The sequence below is a fragment of the Argiope bruennichi genome, chromosome 1 (assembly GCF_947563725.1).
Source record: "Argiope bruennichi chromosome 1, qqArgBrue1.1, whole genome shotgun sequence".
In the NCBI taxonomy this organism is placed as follows: Eukaryota; Metazoa; Arthropoda; class Arachnida; order Araneae; family Araneidae; genus Argiope; species Argiope bruennichi.
In genome coordinates, this window is record NC_079151.1 from 123,773,313 (window position 1) to 123,797,562 (window position 24,250).

The 24,250-nt window shown below is 24.7% G+C and overlaps 1 protein-coding gene across 1 annotated transcript in view; it reads left to right on the forward strand.

Annotated features, from left to right (window-relative positions):
- Window positions 1-377: 377 nt before the first annotated feature.
- Window positions 378-24,250, forward strand: part of LOC129971330 (general transcription and DNA repair factor IIH helicase subunit XPD-like) — a 29,321-nt gene continuing 5,448 nt past the window's right edge. The window contains exons 1-20 of the mRNA XM_056084976.1: window positions 378-596; window positions 2,804-2,903; window positions 3,963-4,040; window positions 4,561-4,623; window positions 5,088-5,201; window positions 5,881-5,997; window positions 7,230-7,283; window positions 8,021-8,083; window positions 10,449-10,572; window positions 11,297-11,393; window positions 11,478-11,587; window positions 12,491-12,514; window positions 14,244-14,412; window positions 15,320-15,438; window positions 17,177-17,316; window positions 18,903-19,004; window positions 19,097-19,160; window positions 19,813-19,934; window positions 22,276-22,368; window positions 23,948-24,020. Coding sequence (XP_055940951.1) covers window positions 592-596; window positions 2,804-2,903; window positions 3,963-4,040; window positions 4,561-4,623; window positions 5,088-5,201; window positions 5,881-5,997; window positions 7,230-7,283; window positions 8,021-8,083; window positions 10,449-10,572; window positions 11,297-11,393; window positions 11,478-11,587; window positions 12,491-12,514; window positions 14,244-14,412; window positions 15,320-15,438; window positions 17,177-17,316; window positions 18,903-19,004; window positions 19,097-19,160; window positions 19,813-19,934; window positions 22,276-22,368; window positions 23,948-24,020 — 1,831 coding nt within the window. The 5' untranslated portion in view covers window positions 378-591. The remainder of the gene's footprint in view (window positions 597-2,803; window positions 2,904-3,962; window positions 4,041-4,560; window positions 4,624-5,087; window positions 5,202-5,880; window positions 5,998-7,229; window positions 7,284-8,020; window positions 8,084-10,448; window positions 10,573-11,296; window positions 11,394-11,477; window positions 11,588-12,490; window positions 12,515-14,243; window positions 14,413-15,319; window positions 15,439-17,176; window positions 17,317-18,902; window positions 19,005-19,096; window positions 19,161-19,812; window positions 19,935-22,275; window positions 22,369-23,947; window positions 24,021-24,250) is intronic.

Sequence of the window (24,250 nt, forward strand, 5' to 3'; positions counted from 1 at the left end):
AAAGCCATTGTGTACACTATCATTTCAAAGCAAACTTTTCTTTAATTTATTGGTAGATTATTGAGAGAACATTTGCCAGTGACTACAAGGCTTAACAACAAGCCTTCAGATGTTTTTTTTTTTTTTTTTTTTTTTTTTTCTCTCTTCTTTATTGAAGAAAATCGGTAAACAAGCTTTGCGAAGCTTCAGCTTATATTCTTATAAATAGATATATAGAGAGCAATCTTTACAATTTATTTTAGAGGTTTTTATTTTTCTGTAGTAAGAGCATCCGAGATTCCGCAACCATTATGCTGCCACTGCTGAAAACAACTAAGATAGTCTTCAATGGATATAAAGCTATTCTTTAACTATAACTGTTAAATTCTATGTTTATTGTTTTGATCCGGCTTAACAATCGCGTTTTACGGATTCGAGTTTGTTTTGAGTTTGTTTTTTAAATATTTTTTTGCAATCAAACTCATGGTTACTTAAAACTTTAACTCAATAAATTTGTATTCATTTATTGTATTTTTTAAGATCTTTAAATATATACAGAAGAATCTAATAGCAGTTCATTTGGTATCTTTATACTGAAACATCTGTCACACGATGAAGTAAGTTATTTGCTATTATGCAAAATAGCTGTTTTTAATAATAAGTTATTTTTAGGATAAGATTAGTTTTCTCTTTTTTTCCTTCTCAATGTAAGATAATAAAAGTTAAGTGTAAGTAGTGTGTAAGAAAATATAAAAGAAAGATTCTTATTGACAATTTAAAATTTTTTATTTCTTTTAAATTTTTTATTACCAGTTTTTGAACAAATCTACTCCTTTGTAATGACAAATTTGCAATATAATTTTACAAAACTGAAATAAATGTCTATATCTCAAGATGTTATATGTTAATATTATAATAAATCCTTATAATCCTCTTGTTGGGACGTTTTTAAAAAATTAATTTTGCAAAAATTTTAACAATGTATTCTAATTCCAATTTGTATAGATTTAATATATGGCAAAAAGTTATGCATGCATGATGTTTTATGTTTCTATGTTATTTGTATTTTATATTGATTTAGTTGCTGTACTGACCAATAAAATTACTTATTTTTAAGTTAATATGTACTGTATGTTAAGTGTCTGTAAAAAATATTCTTATTAATTTTACATTTTGCAATGATAACTCACAGGAAGAATTCTGATGAAAAAGTTTTTTATGTATAATATGTATTTTTTTAAAAATTTGTACTAAGTATTATTCTATTTTCTTTTTTTTTTTTTTTTTTTTTTTTTTTTACTTAAAATTTTTATACCGATTTTTTTGAGGCAATATACAGTTCATGATTGTACTATTCTTCTGTTTTGTTTGATTTTAATTTTTGCATGGAATCTTATAGAATATATCATTAGTCTGATAAGAAAATAGCTTAATAAAAAATATGTTTAAATATCATTTTTAAATTTATATATAAATAAATATAAAAATGTTTCTGTAATTGTTAATTTTGTTTAAAATCATAATTTACAAAGCTATATTATTAGTGATCCAAAAAATATCATTTTCCAGTTCATACAATAATTATTATCTGTGTAAAAGAAATATTAGAAATATATTGAACAAACTTTCACTAATGTTCTTTGCTGTATTCTATTCATTGGCCATCCTAAAATTTTTGCTATAATCATCAGCATTATTTCTCTATAATCAATGAAGATTCAAACTGACTTATAGATAAATATATGAGTTATATCACTATATACAATTGAATATACCCCTAAAGTATTTTAAAAGGTTTGACATTTTGAATCTAAATTCAGTTTCGACTGTGCTTTGACATCTCCAGTAGATTGTAGAAGGAACCAACTTTTTCTCAGCTACAACATTAGACTTTTGATAAAAGAAAAAGTATATAAGAGAATGGATAGTCAATCTAAGAATTGATAAATGAATGGCCACAGCAAATTCTTGAAGGTTGTGGCTGAATAAGAAGCTAAGGAGGGAGTGAGAAATTGCAGTATTAAGTTATCTTTTTTGTTTGTAAATAACTACATTATATATGTCAATGTTTTCCATATTAGCTAAAAGAATATAATTAAAAAGGATGTAAAGATGAATCTTGTTTGATTTTAAATTGGATGTATTTTGTATCTTTTATGCTAATAGCATTATCAAAATATCATAATATATATATTTTTTTTGAATATTTTATGGTTCTTTTTATGCCTAAGACAATCGACAGCACTTTTGACCTTTTTCTCGACAATGTTTATAACTTTTTGTTAGTGCTTGCCATTATTCTCAAACTAATGACTTCTGCTTTTCATGTGATATTAATTATCTATTTTAATCTCTTTAAATAAGCATAATCTAAATGAAACTATACATCCTATAGCTATGTCTTGAATTTTAAGATTTACAATTTTTTTCTTACTCATAAAGATTAATTAACTATAAAAAATTTGCTGTCAGATGTATTTTATCACATACATATATTTTCTTGAATGTAAAAGATGAATTTCAAATTTATAAATATTTTATGAACCATCTCTTGGCTACTATAGGACTAATTATATATTAAGTTTCTTTTAGTATACATTTAGAAATAAAATTCTGTAATTTAAATTTCTTTTAAATATCAAAATCAGCTCCATATTCTATGTCAAAATTATAATGATTCTAATCATAACTTGTAAGTTATTAAATGTGTGATTTGTACATCTAATATCTGTTAGCTTTAAAGAATTTTGTTTGTTTGCTTTAGGTAGAATATCTAAAAAATATAGTCAGATTACAGCTCATTTATAAATTTTCCTCTTTCTAGGGTTAATATTGATGGCCTTTTAGTTTATTTCCCTTATGATTTCATTTATCCAGAGCAGTATTCGTATATGCTTGAACTGAAGAGGAGTCTTGATGCTAAGGTATAAAGTTTCTTTTAATCTAAAAGCAAAAATTCTACAACTTGATATATTGTCACCTTTATAAATTTGATTATATTGTTAATTCAGTTGGCTATATGTTATTTAATTCTTTTTTATTAATTCAGCAGTATTTCACCAAGAATAAACACTGGTGCAAAATATTAGTTAAATATATTAAATGCTTAAGTATTTATTTCATCACATCATAAATTTGGCAAATATAAATTAACAACAGCATTTGGCAAACAGTTAACTGTATAAAATTGTTGCATATTGGATTTGCATGTTTCTTGTTTATTGAGTAATGAAAAATATTACAATTTTTTAAATATTTGATTTGAGAAATGGTATTATAGACATATGCCTATAGCAATGTTTGATCTATGAATATACCTATAGCAATGGGTCATTCAGCAGTATTGTATATTTTACTTTTTGTGAAGAATGATAATATTTTTAATTTATAATTTTACTAGCAATTATAATATATTTTATTTTTGTTTTTACTACTTATTATGGCTAAAAGATTTAATCAAACTTCAAAGATCAAATCAAATTCTGAAACATATTGTCATGCCACTAAATTCCATGTAGCTGTTTTAGCCCTATGACCTATATAGAAGAAGTGTTTAGAAAAGGGAACATGTTACACAGGGAACATGTGGTTCATAATGGTAAGAGTGTGTGTTTAGTAGAAGTTCCAGCTGAGACTTTGAAGAATAAGCTTAAATTTCTATTTAACTGTGCATATGTAAATAGTCATAATTCATTTGATAAAATGTAGTAAATTTGTATTGCCAAGTAAAGAGTACCAAAGTCTATAAGGGAAATTTTAATGAAAATGAAATATTAAATTTACACATACATGCATGCATGCACACACATACACCTTCCTTTGATGTCAGTATTTATCACAAACTATTGAAGTTTATTTTTCTGCCTTAAAAAAAATTTTTTTTTGCAATTTGTGTTTTTTATTTTTATATGGACTTTATATCTTTTATAATTGATTATTATTAATATTTATTATATATATATATAATATTATTTTTATTTTAGGGGCATGGCCTGTTGGAGATGCCTTCCGGAACAGGGAAAACTCTTTCCCTGCTTTCTCTTATTGTAGCCTATCATAAGGTATGCATATGTACAGCAGTTTAATGGTTTGTTTTTTCCCTCTCTTCTTCAGCATGTATAAATTTTCTCATTTTTTGAAAAAAAATGTATTTAAAGAATACCATCAATCTAATTTTAATCCGTGTTGATTTAAAAATTAAAAACATGTAAAGTATCAATGTTTTTATTTTATGTAATGTTGTTTATTTTAATATTAAGTTATAAGAGATGATTATAGTTCAGCAACAGATTGTAAATAAAGTAATTGTAAAATGTACATAATTTCACTTTAAAATCTTGTAAATGAAAAGCTATATATGTTAAAATATTCTAGAATAAATCTTGCTGTTCAGCAAAATGAGGATACAAAAGCAAATTTTTGGACCTTATTAAATTTATATTAAAGATTTTGAGTATTTAAAAAAAAAATTACTTTATTTACATTTTTACTGTATTTTTTAGCTTCTTTTGTTGTAATTTATTAATACTACTTTGTGTTTGATTTGTGTAACTAAATGAATATTTCGAAATTCAATTTCAGACATACCCATCTGTTGTCACTAAATTGGTGTATTGTTCACGAACTATTCCTGAGATTGAAAAGGTATTTTTGGTTTAGTTTGCACCTATGAAAATTATCTAATAAAAAATTATAAAAAAGTTTTATTTATTATTTTTTTTTTCTGTAAATATATTGAAGCAATAAACTTTTTTGGTTTATAAATTATTCATTGGTTATTGTCTTTATTTTTTTGTTGTAACAAGAATTTAATCTGACCTTATTGAATTTGTTGTAAACTTGTTTCTTTTTACCACTTTATTTAATTCTGTAATATCAAAAGACAAATTTTCTTTCTAAATAATATAGCAATTTAAATAATACTTAGAATTGATTATTTATATTTAAATATTAAACACTCTTTCCAAGATATTAAAACTTCTTTATGTGCATTAAGTATGGTTTTCAAAGTTTTTCAGTCTGTTTTGTTTTCTAAAGCTATACAAATGTCTTGTTTTTTACCCTGAAAAAAATTATTATTTGTTTATTGTTTAACTTTGTTCCACTAGGTATTGCAGGAACTTCGGCGTTTACTGAATTATATCGAAAAAGAAACAGGCCAGGAAAATAAAATTGTTGGGTTATGTCTAAGTTCTAGAAAAAATCTTTGTTGTCATCCACAGGTAAATATCTTTTCTTTTTATGGCAAAAGTGAGTTATTTATAAAGGGTGTTCCTTTTTTTTGGGTCCAAATATTTTTATTTCAGTTATTTTAATATGTGTGCCTTTTGTAAATAAATTGGAAGAACTTTTTTAATTAATAAAGTGTGAAAACTGTCATTATACAGCGCAACTATATTTTGATGCTCTACCTGGGTTTTAAAGTATGCTTTTGACAAATTTGGTTACTCTTGTTCAATAAAATACTCTGCAAAGTAGCAGCAAGCAAGCAGACTTACTTTTATAATATTATTAAAGAAGAAAGGTTGAAATTAAATTGTATAAATTTAAAATTAATCTTTAGAAGAAGAAATTACTTATTTTGTAGCTTAATATTTATGTGTATGCTTTTAATTGATAAACTGATATTACATATGTAGAAACTACTACTTTTTCATTATTTATTTATTTTTATATTTTATAGCCATTGTTTGTAAATTTTCTTGTGAATAAAAAGGGGTGTACTTTAGCTTTGTTGAAAAATTGTAATAAATTACTATAAAAATTGTTATAGATTATTATTTTAGCTTAGAAATGAAATAAAAAAATATCTTAATCTTATTTTTGAATTATGAATTTCTTATTTAGGTACAAATTATTTTATTGTAGATTTGAATTAATGTATGCATTTTGTGTATTTAGGTAAGCAAGGAAAAGGATGGCAGAATTGTAGATGGGAAATGCTTTGCCTTAACAGCTTCTCATAAAAGAGCAATGGCAGCTGTAGACCCTAATGTTGATATTTGCGCTTATTTTGAAGTGAGTTTCTGTTTGTTTTACATACAAAAGAACTGGAAATATCTAATGTTGGCCAAAATGAAATTACTTTCATTTTCATGTAATTACTTTATATAATTTATATAATCATGTATTACTTTATATCATTACTTTTATATAAAATAATTTAACATATGCAATCTTCTTGTCATCTGAAATGTGTGTTTTTAAATTAAAATAAGAATATTACTTTAACCAAATGATTTTTAAAAAATACCAAAGACTTATTAGAGATTATTAATAATTTTTATTGAATAATATAAAGTTTAATTAAAAATTACAAGTAAAACTCAGGTGGAAATAATTGAAACCTTATTATTGTACATAACATATTTCAAAAATACATTTCTATTCCTTAGATATGGTACTATTAAAGATAAAATAGATTTTTCTCTACTTGTAAACAACTAAATAAATAAAAATTTCCATGATGTAATCATTAAAACCTTTCTCATGTGTCATGGTATTTTTGAGCCAAAGTTGAATTAAGTATAAATAGCATATATTTTTCACTGCTCATTCAATTATGGTTTTTAATGTCATGACCTGAAATATCATTCTTACTGATATACTGAAGAGTGAACAGGGTTCTTAAATTTAATAATTCATAACTTCCAAAATATTTATGTTTAGAAGAAATATCTGTAACAAGCGCAGTTTCATTATGAAAGATATTGATAATTTGAGTTGGGCATGAATTTATATAAAAAAAAGGTATTCTTTTTTTGTTTATTTGTCCAGCTGTTAGACCACTGCATAGAGTTCCTTTTTTTTCTTCTTCCTAGATCTCAACATTTGTTTGAAACTGCAAACTATAATCTTGAATTACATTACACATTCAAAATAATCATTTAAAAATTCTTAAAAATTAAATATGTTATAATAATTAAACTGTTGTTTGACAGATAAATTGCTTACTCTTCAAAGTAGTAAATAAATAATTTTTCATCTGTAATTGTTTCGATGTTGAAAATGGTGCATTTTAATTTAATTTTTGTTTTTTTGATAAAATATTTAAAAAAAAAAGTAGTTTTGAAAAATGAAAATTATGCAGTTGACCTGGAAATGACATTAGAATGGCATGTAGGAATTTCTTGTCAATATAATTCACTATTTAGGCAAAGTTCTTGCAACAGATAAATAGACATGTTTATTTTCTGCTTTGTTCATAAATAACAGTTTCTACAATTTTTTAAAAAATATATATCTTTCAGGCTTTTGAGAGAAATGGGAGAGAGTTTCCATTACCTGCTGGTGTGTATGACTTGGTAAGAACACTTGCTTATGTTAATTTGCTTAATAAATTATAATTGCTAAGTAATTAAATATGCTAGTAAGAAATTGTCATATAACTTTTTGCCCATCAGTTTTTAATAATTTACATTATGATCATTGATGTAATGACTTTCAGATGTTTATCAGTGTTAATTATTAAAAATATGATCAACAGCATTCGCCAACCTGATGTTTACATTTGTAAGATTTTCGATTCAAAGTTGCATTGAAATCTTTTGAATTTTTTTTGTTTATGTAATATAAAGAAAAGTTATATATAAAAAATAAAAATAACCAAAAATAAAAAATAAAAGTAAATACCAAAATATTCTCTTTTTTCTCTCCTTATAATGTAATAAATGCATGGTTCATCATAGTTCAACTTTAAAAACAATGGAAGCATGTAGTACACTATAAAGGATTTAAAAACCACATTGACATATATCATTAGTGGCATAAATACTTCAATATTTTATATTTATAGAGAATGTAATAAATGCCATCAGGGCTGTCCCACGGGAACACTATTAGTGCCAATACTGGTCTGTAACTGATTTTTCATTTGCCTCTAAAATCTGCAATTTGGATCTTACTATGTGTTTTCCATTTCCAGTCTTTATTTCATTTAAACAATTTTATTTATTAACTCATAAATTTGCTTTCCCTGGTGATTTACCTTAAATTGTTATATCTTTTGTTTTCAAGTTTTGATTGATCTTTTGATTTATAGGATGATCTTAAGAACTATGGAAAAAAACATGGCTGGTGCCCATACTTTTTAGCTCGTTATGCTGTAAGTTTTTTAATTATTACATAATCATATCATTTTTGTTGTATATTTTTCTCATTTATCATCCTATTTCAAAAAAAATTTTAACTGTACAATTTTAAAAACATTGAAAGGCAATTATCTTCAATGTTTGTTTTGGTAAAAAGACCTCTAATCTGTAAAATGTTTTAATTTTTAATATATACTTTGAATAACATGTAGTATTCCCTTCAGGACGGATATGCACAAAAGAAGTTTCCTTACAGGCTGGGACCTGTCAGCCACTGACTATCCGTACAAGCTGGAGCATTTTCTCCAATTGAGCCTAATGTTCATTAAATTTCATTAAAATGTACATAATAATTTGTAACATAAAATATAAATCATTTTTCAATAGGTGATAATAAATATCTCATTTTGAACTATAATAAAAATTAATCAATTTTATTTATTAATCAATTAAAGTTTTATTTATTACTTTATTTAACATTACAAATTATAAATCAAATGTATTTATACTACTAATGTGAGTATGTAAATTAGTTCTAGATTATATCTGCAGATCCTTGTTAGAATGTCTTAAATGTGAAGAGAAATTATGAATACCCACTTTTGGACACATGTTTCTCTACTAACTCTAACTATTTTCTGTGTGATTGTGAAACTCCAATCATTCACAGTCATTAATGAAACCCCAACCTGACTGGGAGAGAGAAATTCTAATGTATAGGACCAATGTTTTGAAAAAAAAAATGATTAATAATAACTGATAACAAAAAATCATTTTGTTTCTAAAGTCCGATGCATCTACTCATCAGTTGTTCTGCAAATCAAATTTTGCTGTAATCCAAAGATGAAGCGTTCAATTATGAGGGTAATCTAGTACAAATGCACATACATGCTGTTCATCCTGAAAGAGTTAAAAAAAATCTTTAAGATCTTAGTAATTTATTAGTTATTCTTTCATTAATTTTTGAATACCATTTGTAAAAGTGTGAAATCGTTCCCAATTTTGTTGCAACTCGATATATTTGAAAATAATTTTTTTTATCAATCTCAATTTTATTTTTGAATATAATATTATAAATATTAATTTTGGCATTTTTACGATATTTTCAATCATTTATGCTCCAGTTTCAATATATTTTAATAATCAATATTTGATAGTATATACTCTATGAATCTAATATCAAATATCACTAATAATAATATTTTGTTTAAGATTCCATTAATTTTTATCAGTGCAAATGTAAATTTTTATCTGGCTGCTATGATGGAAATAATCTCATAGTTCTTTATCTAAAAAAAAAATCTTTTTCCTGGGAGTATTATGTGTTTCATAGAGTAAATTTTTAAAAATATAACCTTACAATTTAATATTGATGACCCACAAATATTTATTTCAAAATCCACGATTTGACTGCGTTTTTCTATTTTAAATTCTTTTATACAAAAAAATTAACTAGCATGAATATTCTGTTTAGGATTTAACATTTCAAAAGAGAAATAATAAAATAATATATTTTAATATCAGAACAGAAATTACCATTTCTTATTAAAAGTGGAAAGAATTGAAATATATATATATATATATTTCTTCTGCAAACCAGTTATTAGTTCTAAATGTTTAAAAATTATGCAAGCTCCCTATAAGTCTGATGCAGTGAATTTGCAGTAATTTTGACATTTAAAATTTTTTATTGTATATTAACCTTGGTGTATCAGTATCGACCTATTTCTTCAAAATTACTTGAAAATAATGACTAAAAAAAATGTAATGTTATCGTCTCAGTGGTATATTAATAATGGTGTGGGAATGTATAGATATAAATGCCATTCTTAAGGAATAGCATGAAGACAACATGCAAATACAATAATTTCGTTTTTTTTCCTTTTAACTATCATACAGAGGCAAGAGAAATGATACTTTGATATAGGCTTAATCAATTCTTTCTATTAAATTTTGGAAGCTTCAGCTCATTATGTGTAAACTGTTGTCACAGAGCTGATGTTGCAAAATATCATTTGTTTCGTTAATATAAATGTGGTAATCTGATCCTGTAAATTTGAGAAAAATATATATTTTATCAAAAATTAATGCTCTTCTCTGATATTTATTCCAATTGCTACCATAAAAACAACAACCACCACCCAATTCTTGTTTTGGTGGGTTGCGTAAGATTCTTATATTCTAAAATAAATTTGTTTCATTTTAATGTTATTAAAATCTTAACTGAATGTTATATCTATTATTTTCACGAACTTCAAAGTTTAGATAGGCATTCCTTATTTATATATTCATTCCTGTAGATATTTATAGATAGATATATTCATGTATTTATATAGACATAGATATTTATTCCTGTATTTATATTTACTTTCTTTGCAGATAACACATGCTACAATTGTAGTTTACAGTTATCATTACTTACTAGATCCAAAGATTGCTGATCTTGTTTCTAAAGAGCTCAGCAAAACATCTGTTGTTGTGTTTGATGAAGCTCACAATATTGGTGAGTTTTTAAGATATGTTGAAAATATCAGATATGAGAGTTAGTAATTCACCATATTAAATTTACTTTGCATTTATATATTTAATCATTAATTTAAAAATTGTGAATTTAGGTTTTTGTCACATTCACAAGAGTACAGCAGCAGTCATTTTTACCATATATTGAACAAAGGTATATAAGTCCAAAAAGGCTATAAAATAAAGAATGATTACTAAATAATGATCAGATTTTAGTTAAATCAGAGAGAGAGAAATAATTCTATAAACCCCATCTTAAATTTTAAAAAATGGGAAGTAACTTTATATATTTTCCTGCCATTACATAAAACACATTTCATGATAGTCCAATTTTCCCTAGAGATACTATGAATTGTATTGCCAAGAAGTAAAGTTTCATGATGATGGAAATGACACAATTTAATGTATATTAAAGCTAGGAAAACCAAATCAGTTGTATGATGCCTTTTTTATTTTCAATTAAAATGAAATGACTTTGGATTTATATTTACTAAATCATCCAGTTATGAAATTGTTCTTTTAATTTTACCCAACTTGCAGTTTTGCCCATTTGAAACACCTTTGTATTTTGATTTTGCTTGTAAGCTTAATTTTAAAGAAATCTTTTTTTTTCAATGATTTTGCATCACATTTCTTGTTTTATGCATGTTTTAATACACACTTTTTAGATACAAAATTCATGTGTATATTGAATGTTTTATTTTCAGACAGTGTTTGTATTGAATCGATGAGCGTTGATATCAATAAAAGAACAATTGAAAGAAGTCACAATGGCATTCAGATTTTAGAAAAGACTGTTAATAAGTAAGTAGCATAAAGTTTGCATCTGTAAAGGAATTTTTTAATGCTATGAATATAAGTATGTGATGGTAGAATTTTTTTTCTTAGAATAAAGGATACAGATACAAGAAAGTTGCAAGAAGAATATCAGCGAATGGTTGAAGGTCTGAGGGAGACTGGTATTGCTCGAGAAACAGACATTATTCTTTCTAACCCAGGTATTTTCTTTTTTGCTATTTTGTATACAAAGAGAAAGTATTGCAATCAACAACAAATTTGAATTCAAAATTTTAACGAATATCCACATATCAGATGTCCCTGAGTCAAACCCGAAAAACATTTTTGGAATTATATCTGACTATTTATCTGTGAATATAATAACTCAAAGATACTTTGAGCTAGATGAATGAAATTTTGTAATCTTTACATCAAATTTGTAGATTTCTGTCTCATTTTAAACAAAATCCCTTCAGAGGAAGTCTGTTTAGCTATTTGAATATAAATTAACATGATGATTACAAAATGTATAGAACTAGATGAATAAAATTTGATGCATAGATGTAATATCTAAAGTTTAGATACCTATCAAATTTGGAATCAATCCATCAACAGGGTGACCATCTGTCAATTTTTTTCTCTCATAAGAATGTAAATGTGATAACTCAAAAGCACAATGATTTGTAATTCAGCATGTGGTTTTGTAACTATAATTGCAGTTTTGGGCCAAATTTTAGTTTCAATCATTTGAAGGAAAAAGGACCAAAATATACATTCTTTATTCTCATTCTTATTTAATAACTGCATTCAAGCGATTAAGCGTTAAAAAAAAATCCAAAGATTGCATGCTAATTGGCTTTTTTATAACTATTTGCCAATAGCATGCAGTTAATAATATAAAAGTGTATTTCTTTGTGAGTGCATGAAAAAGTTTCAGGCAGACTACTCCTGCTGATTTTCTTTTCTTTCTGTGCTTCTGTGGAGTACTTTTTGTAATGAAATAAATTCTGATTTGTTGAATAATGTTTAATTAAATAATATATATATAATATGTCTTTCTTTTTACTGATATTTATTATTTTTTTAATGAAAAGTTTATATTTTTTTCTTCCATTTATTTTCAGTTCTTCCTGACGAAATTCTCAAAGGTAAGTTTTTGTCAGTCTCACTGAAATTATTTGAAAATTTTATTTCAGTTTTTTTTGTACTCTTTTCATTATTATTGAATTTGCATCCATACTTCAAATTTCCTCATTGTTTTAATCAAAAAACAAATTGTTATGTGAAATTTTTTTATTTGTTTTTATAGTGTGTGTTTTTCTTCATCTTTGGGTAGATTCTATTTGTTTTTGCATTTTGATGACAATTATTTTTATAGTCTTTCAAAAGGTTGTTTTACATGTGAGCAATCATCTCTTCTTTTCTTAATTACACCAGTAAGGCTTGGGATTCTTTTTTGAAGATAAAACAGTATCAAACACTAAGCATTTTGAAATAGCATTTTAACATAACATTATTTTTGCTAATGTATTCAAAGCTACTTGATTCAAATAAAAAAAAATTATTAAAAAAAAGACTATATAAGTTTAAAAAAGGAATTTTCTACTGTATAATTTCAAAGCAATATTAAAATATTGTTGTGATAAATATTCTAAAAGAAGTGAGTGATTAGAATGATTTAAAAACATTTGTATGTTTTATAAATGAATATATACTTGAAGATTGTTTTTAACCAGAACCAATATGTTTTTGGTTTTATAGATTTCTTGTATTATAGATAAAATTACAGTTTTTTTTAAAGGTTTTATTTTTATCCTTGTTCATCTAGATTGAGGTTTTAGAAACTGCTATCCATCAAAATTATATGAATTTTATTATATAATAATTTTTTTAATTATATTTTTGGATTGAAAGACCATATTAAAAATTTGTTTGTTTAAAAATTTATTTCTTTGAGAAATACTGATGTATGTAAAAAGTTGTTTAAAACAATTGTAATGTGAATTGTTTCTATGCTACTAGGAAAGTAGTTATTTTTTTTTCAATTGCTTTAGAATCCAAATTTTTTATTTCTGATTGTTTATATTTTATAATTTTTTTTTATTCAAATATTTTTAGAATTTATTTTAAACTTTTATTTGGAAACAAATATCTACACTTTTTGGGAAAATCTTTTTTTTAATGCTAAATAAATATCAAGTACTTCTACAGTATTTTTAGTTTCTATTTTGTTATGACACATTGTTCTCCTAAAATCATAGGCCAGACTTTAACAGAGTAGGTTAGAAATACAGAAGCAAATCAGTTTTATAATAGAATGAGAATGTGTGATCACAAATGCAAAGAGTGGCTGTTACAAAGCTTTTTGTTAATGAATTAAAAGGTGATTATTAAAAAAAACACACACACCTTGATGTATAAGGCTTACTTTCATATAAAAAAACATTTTGAACATAAATGGAAAATTTATAAAGCATAATAAAATGTTTTGCTTTTCTCCTTCTTATGAGTTGTTTTCATACTTTTCTTAATCTCTGTTGGGCACCTCTATTTTTGTACTATTCCAGTGACATTTATGATTTTCTTTTCTGAATATTACATTCTAATAAAAAGATAAGAGAGGTGCCTTTTGATATTTTGTCACTATAACTACTTTTTTTCTCATCATTCTTGACCACATACTTTAAAATACCTCTTTTCGAATATAAAAATTAAAATACCTCTTTCAATACCTCACAGTTTCATTGTATTTCCTAGAATATTAAAATCATTAGGGTTCAATTCCATTCTCTTATTTTTAAAATTTGTCCCATGGTTTTAGAAACACCCTGTATATTAGATAAAATTGTGTTGTTGATTTTATTAAAATAATTGCAGAGGCTGTCCCTGGTAACATAAGAAGTGCTGAGCACTTCATTGCATTCTTAAAACGATTTCTTGAGTATGTGAAAATGAGACTTAGAGTACAACATGTTGTCCAAGAAAGTCCAGCTGCTTTTCTGAAAGATATTCTTTCAAAAGTTTGCATTGAAAGGAAGCCCCTGAGGTAAGTTATATGTTTATTTGAAACCTTTAATTTTTTTTTAATTTTATGATCTGGAAATAAAAATAAATTGAATTTATTTTATAATTTTGGTTGATTGTATGTTTTGTAGGTTCTTTAAATTTTTTATTAGGATTTTCTTGTAGGGTATTAATTTGGAAATATATATTTAATTTAAAATAAATCTGTGAATAAGGCCTGTCATTTTTCTTTTTCTCAGACTGGCAACCTCTTGCAGAGTCTTGATTTTAAAATCAGAGCTTTGCAGATTTGAGGCTGGGCTATGGAAGACCTGCTATGTATATGACTTGATGTACATTAAATCTGTGAAAAGCCACACTGTCTTCTTATAATCTTTTTTAACACACTGTAATTATAGACCTCATGACGGATTAAAAAAACAATATGTTACTTAGTACCCAAAAGAATTAACTGCAATGAAAGAGTCTGTATACCTTACTTTTATGAAGGAGAAGAGAGGTCAGATATGCAGTTACAAGAACTGATTCTTTAAAAATTTATTCTATATGTTGATCTACGCTTGTTGAAATAGCCATCATAGGTCCTGGGATTCAGACATCTTTGCATTTGTTAGCATGCACACTTGGAGAGGATTGCTGGCTCAAGTGTCATCCTTATTATCTGATTATAATTCAAAATTGCTAAGTTCATTCCAAAGTAGTTCTTATATAACTTTAAAATAAGTTATTCATCTGATTATATTCTTATCTGCTTTTAAAATTAAGCAATATTCTGCTTTAAAGTTATTTCAAGAAAGTCCTTTGCAACCACTTGCTCGTTTATATTTGTTTTTAAAAATGTCAAGTATATACTTATTATAGTAAGAATATAATTTTAGATTCATTTTCTTCTCCTGTATTATGATAAATAATTTTCTTCTCTTTTGTAGGTTTTGTTCAGAAAGACTTCGATCATTAGTGCGGACTTTAGAAATAACAGAACTAAATGAAATGTCATCATTAATGGCATTATGCAATTTTGCAACTCTTGTCAGTACTTACATGAAAGGTACTTTCTGAAAATTTTTCTCTGGATTATTAGCATATATATATATATATATGATAAATGCTATCTTGTTACTTTTTTATATTATACTTTTTTATATTATACTTTTTTATATTATGAATGAATGTCATTAATTATATTTCATATAATTAATAAAGCTGTTAATTAGTTAATGTATGAATAAATATGATTTATTCTCTTTTGCTCTATTTTTAGAGATGCATTTAATTTTTTTTATGCCATAATGGTGCTTTAGAAGATTTTACTTTCCAATTTTTGGATAGCCTTAAATAAAACTTAATAAAATATAATTTGAGTTAAATAATAAATAATAGCTTAATAAAATATAATTTAAGTTTAGTTTAATAAATTAATAAACTCACAGTATTTTTAAAATGCTCAATGAAAATAAAATAAATTTCTTGCATATTAAAGGCTAATTTTTTTCTGATTTAAAAATATGCAATTCTCTTCTCTTAATCACAAATGTTTTTTTTTTGGGGGGGGGGGGTTATGATATATGCTATCATTAATGGGAATAATATGTGCTAATTTTTTAACATTTTAAGTTAAAGAATTTAATTGATGATAATGTTAAATTTAATTAATTTTTAATAAAATTTGAATTGTTGAATTTGTATACTTATTTTATATGAATGAGTCAAATTAATGAAATTGAATAGAAACAGTGTATATAAAAAAATGCCATATGTGAAATATGGATGTCTTGCTGTTGTATAGTATGTTGCTGGCTCAAATTTATTACTTTATGTATGTATATATATATATATAATTAATATATTTATGAGAAATATATCTTTCTTGTGCTGTTATAAGCATATACATCTATTATGAAACTAAATAAATCTTGAATTTATAATTCAAGATTTATTTGAATTGAGATATTCAGATATTGAGAGAATTAATGTTAAAAATTGGCTTAAACTACATTATAAATATACTGCTATAAAGATGATTAAGAAATGTGATATTGTACATACCACCAGTATGGATCATTGAAAACTTGGTAATGCTGATATAGAAGAAAATTCTCATCCCTCATTCCCTTCTTTTTTCTCTTCTTCCTTTAAAAATATATATATATATATCTTTATATAATATATGCTTAAAAATTTAATTTTACAGTTTTAAAGAAATTCATTAGTGTGTAGAATTAGAAATAAGCATTCTAATTTTTTTCAGTATTTATTTTTTTGCAATGCAGCCTAAGTGCATTTCAGGAAATTCTATGAAGTTGTACTCCATTTTTTACATTTTGCAGAAATTTTTTTAAAAAATTAAATTTATTTTACATTTATATTATTTTTTGAAATTCTGTAATTTGTGTAGTTTTTAGCATGTTTCATTAACTATAGATTATTTATTTTTTCCCCTTTATGTTTTATGCAAACATATGTTACTTGAAGAATTGTTTTCGTATATGTGTGTGTGTTCCATCACTGCGATAGGTCTTAATACTAAATGCTGTGGTATAGAGAACTTTCTCTTAAATCTCATTGGCATTTAAGGGAATAATTGTTTTATGAACTTTCTGTAGTAAATCCTTCTTAAGTGTATAAATTACAAGTACAATGTAAACATAATTATTTATTGAAAATAAAAGCACATCCTATAAGTGTTTTTCTGCATTTGCTGTGAATTGTTTAAAACTGAAATAATGAAAAGTTTTCTTTTCCCCATAATTGTTGTAGTAATATTGATATTTGATATTTCTTTGTAGGATTCACCCTAATCATCGAACCATTTGATGACAGAACTCCATCAATACCAAATCCTATTCTTCACTTCAGTTGCATGGATGCTTCTGTTGCCATTAAACCTGTATTTCAACGATTTCAAACTGTCATTATAACATCAGGTGTAAGTATATTGTTTTCAATAATCTTGACTAAGCCCCACTAGTTTCTGTAATTTTACTAAATGCTCCTTAAGAATTTTTCTGGTTTTCAAATATTGAAATAAATTTAATTTTCTTTCTGTTTGAAAGTAAAATAATCCCTCACTTTCATTCATTAGTTTTCTTTTTTCTATTGAAATTTGATATTAAATATACAGATTTTTTTCACTCTCATTCATTAGTTTTCTTTTCTCTGTTGAAAATTGATACCATCTATAGATTTTTCACTCTCAGTCATTGATTTTCTTTTTTTCTGTTGAAAATTGATACTATATATACAGATTTTTCACTCTCACTTTCATTCATTAGTTTTCTATTGAAAATTGATATCACATATACAGATTTTTTATTTTTAAAGTGAATAAGTATCGAATTTGTATTTGTTAACTTACCTATGGAAATGCTTTTACAAAACTTTAAACTCCGATAATTTTAATATGTGTGTGTTAAAAAGTTATTATTATTATTAGAATTTAATTCACTAACTGTTTGAACTGTATATAATTAATTGCTGTTTTCTACATTTCCACATTTTTTATGTGTCTCAGGCAAAAATTAGAAGATTTATTTTTTTTGGATTATTAGAAACATATATTTTAATCATTTCCTGAAAAATACATTGCTCATTTGAAAATTCTTTCTTTTTGAATACTTAAAATAACTATATATATATATATATATATATTATGAAGTAGTAGTAATAAATAAACTATAATTACATGTATTTCAGTTTTTTTTTTTTTTTGCAGTTTTCAGGAAATAAAGTTTTTGCTTTTGTGTCATTGTGATTTTGTAAAGCTAAAAGTGTATCTAAATAAATATTTAAATTAAATACTTATCTTGCATCAAATTATACTTCATACTTTTCTTATTTTCTTTGTAACTTAAAAATAATAGATATTTCCAAGATTTGCTAATTATATAGCTTATTTATGCTTTCTTTGCTTATTTTTGTTATGTAAATTAATTCAGAAGTCCTTCTGTATTTAATTAAAAAAAAGACAATTGAATTAAGTCACCTGCTAATTTGATATTTTCAAAAATTAAATTATTTATGATTGAAGCCCATACTTCAAAAAATGCAAACATTAGTGTGATTTCATTATCTATTTAGAATTCGACCATATACGTTTTCATTCAAAATACTTTTTTTCATATCTCCTAGTATAGATTTAAATTTTCGTTATTTTTTAAAATCTGTTTCTTATTTTCAATTATAATTATTATTATGATCATAAAATTCCATTATTGATTTAACTGTTACAAGAATTAAGATACATATGCAGGAGAATCGTAATTTTAAAGGTGGAAAAAGAGCAGTTTATTTATTATATGAAGAAAAAGAAGACTCATATACGAAATACAAATTACTTTTGAGGATTTCTAAAAAATTTTATTAAATTTTTAAAATTATGAAGAATTTATGTAATTAAAATAAAAAAAAAACAGTTATCTTTAACAGACAGTTTTTTTTAAATGATTTTTTTAAATATAAGAAAAAGCATTTCCTTTTTTAAAAATTAATTTTCTTATTTCATTGTTTTTTCAGACTTTGTCTCCTTTAGATATGTATCCAAAGATTTTAGATTTTCGACCTGTCATAATGGCTTCTTTTACAATGACACTAGCCAGACCTTGCCTTTGTCCAATGGTAAGCTTTAAGTATTTTATGGAATTTTATTTTTGACTTGAAAATTTATCATGTGTATTTTGACATATGTTATTATTATTATTATTTTGTAGATTATTAGTAAAGGAAATGATCAAGTCACTATGACATCCAAGTTTGAAACTAGAGATGATATAGGTATTGAATTTTAATTATTTTTTATATTAACATCAATTACTAATACTGGACTCAGTATTCTGTTTATTTCTTCTTTTTCCTTAAACACTTTAAATAATTATGTTTAAACTTTATTTCAGTTCAAATGTCATCATTAAAATAATACAAATTTTGATTTTGTTAAAATTGTAATTCTTATTTTGTCACTCTTATAGGAAATTCTTTATCAATAAAAGCATGATTGCTTAAAGATAAATTACAAAGTTTTATAAAAAATATCAAAATCTGTACATAATATTAACTCTTCTATGTTGATATAAATATATTTAAAATTTTTCTATTTATGCTATTATTTTTTAAGTTTCCAATTAAAGTGTTAATATATGTTCAGAAATTCTTAATAAATTGCATTGCTATAATAATTGCTTTATTCATTTATTAATATATGCTCTAATGCTTTTCATTATATGATTTTTCAAATGCTATAAAAGTGTTAATTGCCTATTCTACTAAAACATTTTTTTTTTAGATAGAATTATATTTTGGATAGTTTTGTTAAGTTATATCAATTAAGATATTTCTTGGTGTTTAGTTTTAATTATCATTGAAAATGTATTTCAAATTTTAATAAACTAGTCTGATTTAATTGAGCCTTTGCTTTTTCTCCCTAAAGCTGTGATTCGTAATTATGGAAACCTTTTGGTTGAAATGTCGAACATTGTACCAGATGGAATAGTTGGGTTTTTCACTAGTTATACTTACATGGAGGCTGTTGTAGCAGCATGGTATGAACAGGTATGATTTAAATAGAATATGTAAAAATAATATACTTACAATATTACAAGTTTTAGATAAGGGCTGATGAATGTACTGCATTTATATTTTTTATGAGTATGGCATTAAAATTAAATAATTAAATTAATAAAATACAATTTATTAAATTAAAACATTACAATAATTAATTAAGTTAAAATATAATTAAATTTGTCTTATGTTGCTATCATAAGATAGGTAATTTTTCTTTGTTTGCAATAAAGATACATGATTACTTCAATGTTTTCATTGTTACATAATTTTTTAAAGTGATTTCATGAGCCTCATGCATAAAATGTGTGTGTAATGTATTTTCTTTGGCCATTAATGCATGATGTTTAGTTAAAATTTGCCGATTATTTCCAAAAATGTCAATTTGAGAATTTTTATTTGAATTTGATTATAGAAATGAATTAAAATATTTTTGTAATGTTTTAATTATGTAAAATTTTGTTAATGCCTTACAAGATTTAACAAAATTTGCCAAAGGTTTTTTTTTAAGCATAGGTCTTTCTTTTTTGTTTGAAAACGGAATGAGATATTTTATATGAAATTAATATTTATGTGGAATGATGCATGTAAAAATATTTAAATATTTCTTTCCTAATGAAAATAAGAGAACAATTTCATATATTCAGAATTTAAATGAATATTTGGTCAGGCTATGTAGTGAAGATGATACAGTGAGGGATATAAACTTGATTATGTTTGTAAATTGTATCTGTATATAAACATGATTGTGAAAAGTAATTATAATTTCTTTCTGCTTGGTCTCTTAAAAACATCCCCTCCCCCTTGTGCTCTGAATATGCAAGTTCTATCAGTTTTGAGGGCAGAAAAAGAATGTTAGAATTTAATAATTTTTAAAAAGTTTCTTTGGTGAAAGAACAGCTTCTAATAATAAAATGTTTATCTATTTTACCTAAACATAGTAAATAAAAGTAACCGAAATTGTGTTGAAAACATACTCAGGATTTCAAAGTTGCAATCATTATTTTACTTTTTTTTTTTTTTTAGAAAATTTAGTGATTATTTTGTATAAATGATCTGAAAATTTTCTCCTCATGTTAATTTATATTGTAAAATCTATGTAATCAATGATGATGAAGGGTTGTAAAATGCTATTTCAACTGAAAAAAAAAAAAAAAAGGCAAAATACTAGTTATGTATTTCTTGTAAAGAGAAAATGAATTTTTTTAGATAGATTTGTAGATTAAAAAAAAAATAGTATTTGGATCTAAATTCTGTTTTTTTTTTTCTTTTAATAAAAAATGGTTTAAAATGCCAAAATTAAATAATGAAATGATTATGAAAACCTTTAGTGTATGTATAATATTTATAGAGAAATAATTTCTTGAAGATACTTTAAAATGCCATTAATAGCAATGATATGTACTGTAAAAATGGTACTTTTATTTTAAAGAATTAGTAACTTTACAGAGAATTATACATATACTAGCTGGTACCTGGCACATTGCTGCCATAGAAGAAATAATTTTAGAAATATCATTTGAAATTTGAAATAGCTATCTTGCTTAGTTAGGAATGATATAAAGAATGATATTTATTTTCTTGTTGCCATCTATTGAAAGAAGACATCCATTGAATAATATTTATTCTTTTTTTTTAAAACTTTATTATTCAAGTATAGTTTAGGGTAGACAATATTTTTTGTTTTTCTGTCTTCAGGAAAAACAAATTTCTTAGCCGTGTGACTCGTGAGCATTCAACATACAACTGGCCATGTGAAAAACATGGATTTTCACATGGCCAGTAAGTTCAAATCAATTAGTTGGCAAAGTTTTATCGCAATCAGATGAATGGTACATCAGTGCATAATATACAAATAAATTCATTTTTATATATTAGATATAAAAATTGTAGTACGCTTATAACCTTTGTGCAAATGAAAGCAATAAGTTGACAAAGTTTTATCACTATCGGATGAATGATATGACAGTGTATAAAATACGATTAAACAAAAATTCATTTTTATATATTAGATGTAATGCTGGTAAGAGCTTGATATAAGTTAAAACTGCAAGCCTTCAATAATGCAATTAAATTTTGATTAAAGTTGCAGTATGAAATAGTGTAATGCATTTAAAAAGAAAAATAAATTAGTCTGCTTCTCTGATTTTATGTCTCATGCCTGTTAAATTAAATATTTGAAAAAAGAAGCCGCAATGCCTGTAATGATTATAAAGCAAATACTGACTATTTTAGACTTAATTTAAAGAATTGAATTTCAATTACTTGTATATTATTTGTTGCAACTGTTTTATTTATTTTCATAGTATAATATTATGTAACTTTATGGTAGGGGATTATTGATAATATTTTGAAAAGGAAGTTATTGTTTTTGGAAACACAAGATTCCGGTGAAACTAGTTTAGCCCTACTTAATTATATTAAGGTAAGTAACAATTTGTGAAAATTAATATAAATGTGAAGTCAATTGACTGTCTTTCTATTTCAAGTATTTTTGTTTTTCAGAAGCACAAGTTTTTTCTTTCAGATGTATGATATTGATTTGATTGTGTTTGCATTTCAAAAGAGATGTCTCTTGCTAGTTTTTTCAAAAAGACAACAACCGAAGATTTTAATTTTTATTATATTATCATTTTTAAAATTGCTCTAAAAATTCAAATTGACATAATTAGTATGAAATTAATTAAATTTGGAATTATTGCTATTATTCTCTGAATAAAAGAATTTATTATCATATTTAAAATTTGTGTTAACCGGAACATTTATTTTTGAGAGGCTACTATTTGGAAGCTAGTCTATAATATTATTATATTTCATGGATTATTAATTTACTGATTCATAAATTATTGATTTATTTGCAATACATGCCAAATAAACATTTTTAGTTCTACTTGAGTACAAATTTGCCTTTATTTTGTTTTAAAAAGTTAGAATTTGTAAGCATATTGACTAGTTATGTGATAAACTTATTTATATTGCTATTATAAAAAAGGGTTTTTATTTGTTGTTTTAATTCACTCTGCACTGCTTTAAAACTTTTTCTATGTTATGAGATTGTTAAATATGTGAGTAAAAATTTCATGGATGCATACTTACAAAATTTATGTTAAAGTATTTACTTTCTGTTTTCTTTCAATTCATTTGGCTCTTTTGTGGGAAAGGGGGAGAGGAACAATTGCCACAGTTTTTTGTGGAGTTATATTTTTGTCGTTACTGATTGGTAATTTTTACATAACCTATGAGAAAGTAATATAATTATTTAAATATTATAACTAATTGCTTATTTTATTACACATATTCATTTTAAGCTTTGAAATTTATTTAATTTGTATGTGTATATGAAATGAAATCTATATTAAGATTAACATAGTATAAACTGATCTCTAAAAGTTAAGGTACAGTATGTTTTTCTGAACTCATCATTAAAAAAAATTGGCAATAAATTAAAGTTCACAGTTTATATTCATGATAGAACAAACTTTGAGAAAAATTATGTAAAAGTGATAGTTGCCATTTTTATTTGAAAGAGTTGAATACTTAAATAGGAATGGAAAAAAATGTGCAAAACTCTAATGTTCATGATTTCATATGTAAAATTTGTGCATGATTGTTGATCTATCTGCAATTGCCATTATCAGTTTCATTGACAATATCTGGCACAGTTTAGCAGTGCCCGAGAGAAGTGGTTTACCTGATTTTTTAAGGTGTCAGTCAGTAGGATGGATGGAAATAAGGTTCTCACAAGCTGATGCTGCTAGATGCTCAATGTGTATGGACCAATGAATATGGAATCGATTTCAATATGAGGATTCTTTGTCTAAAAGGCATATTTCAGGCTGACCATGAGTTATTTACTGACCATACTTATAACATATATCTTAATTTATATTTTTTATAATCATAATTTTTTGAAAACCCCTAATCTGTGTTAATCAGCATATGTAAAGTCTTATTTTAAATTATTAGAATATAATACTTATCTTCATATATCTTTTCTTTGTTAGGCATGTGAAAATGGAAGAGGTGCAGTTCTACTTTCTGTAGCTCGAGGAAAAGTGTCAGAAGGAGTAGATTTTGGTTAGTTTCCTTTTTTTTAAAAATCTTTTTCTTTTAAAACTTGTTTCAAAATTTTCTATTTGGTGAAATGGATAGTTATATAATATTATTTGTTGTGAAGCATGATGCAGTTTGAAGACATTGAAGATACTTTACTTTTTGTGACATCATTTTATTTCATTTTGAAGAAGCAGGCATATGTACAAGCGACGAGCACACAGAACGACACAGAAAGGAATGAGGAGAAAGCT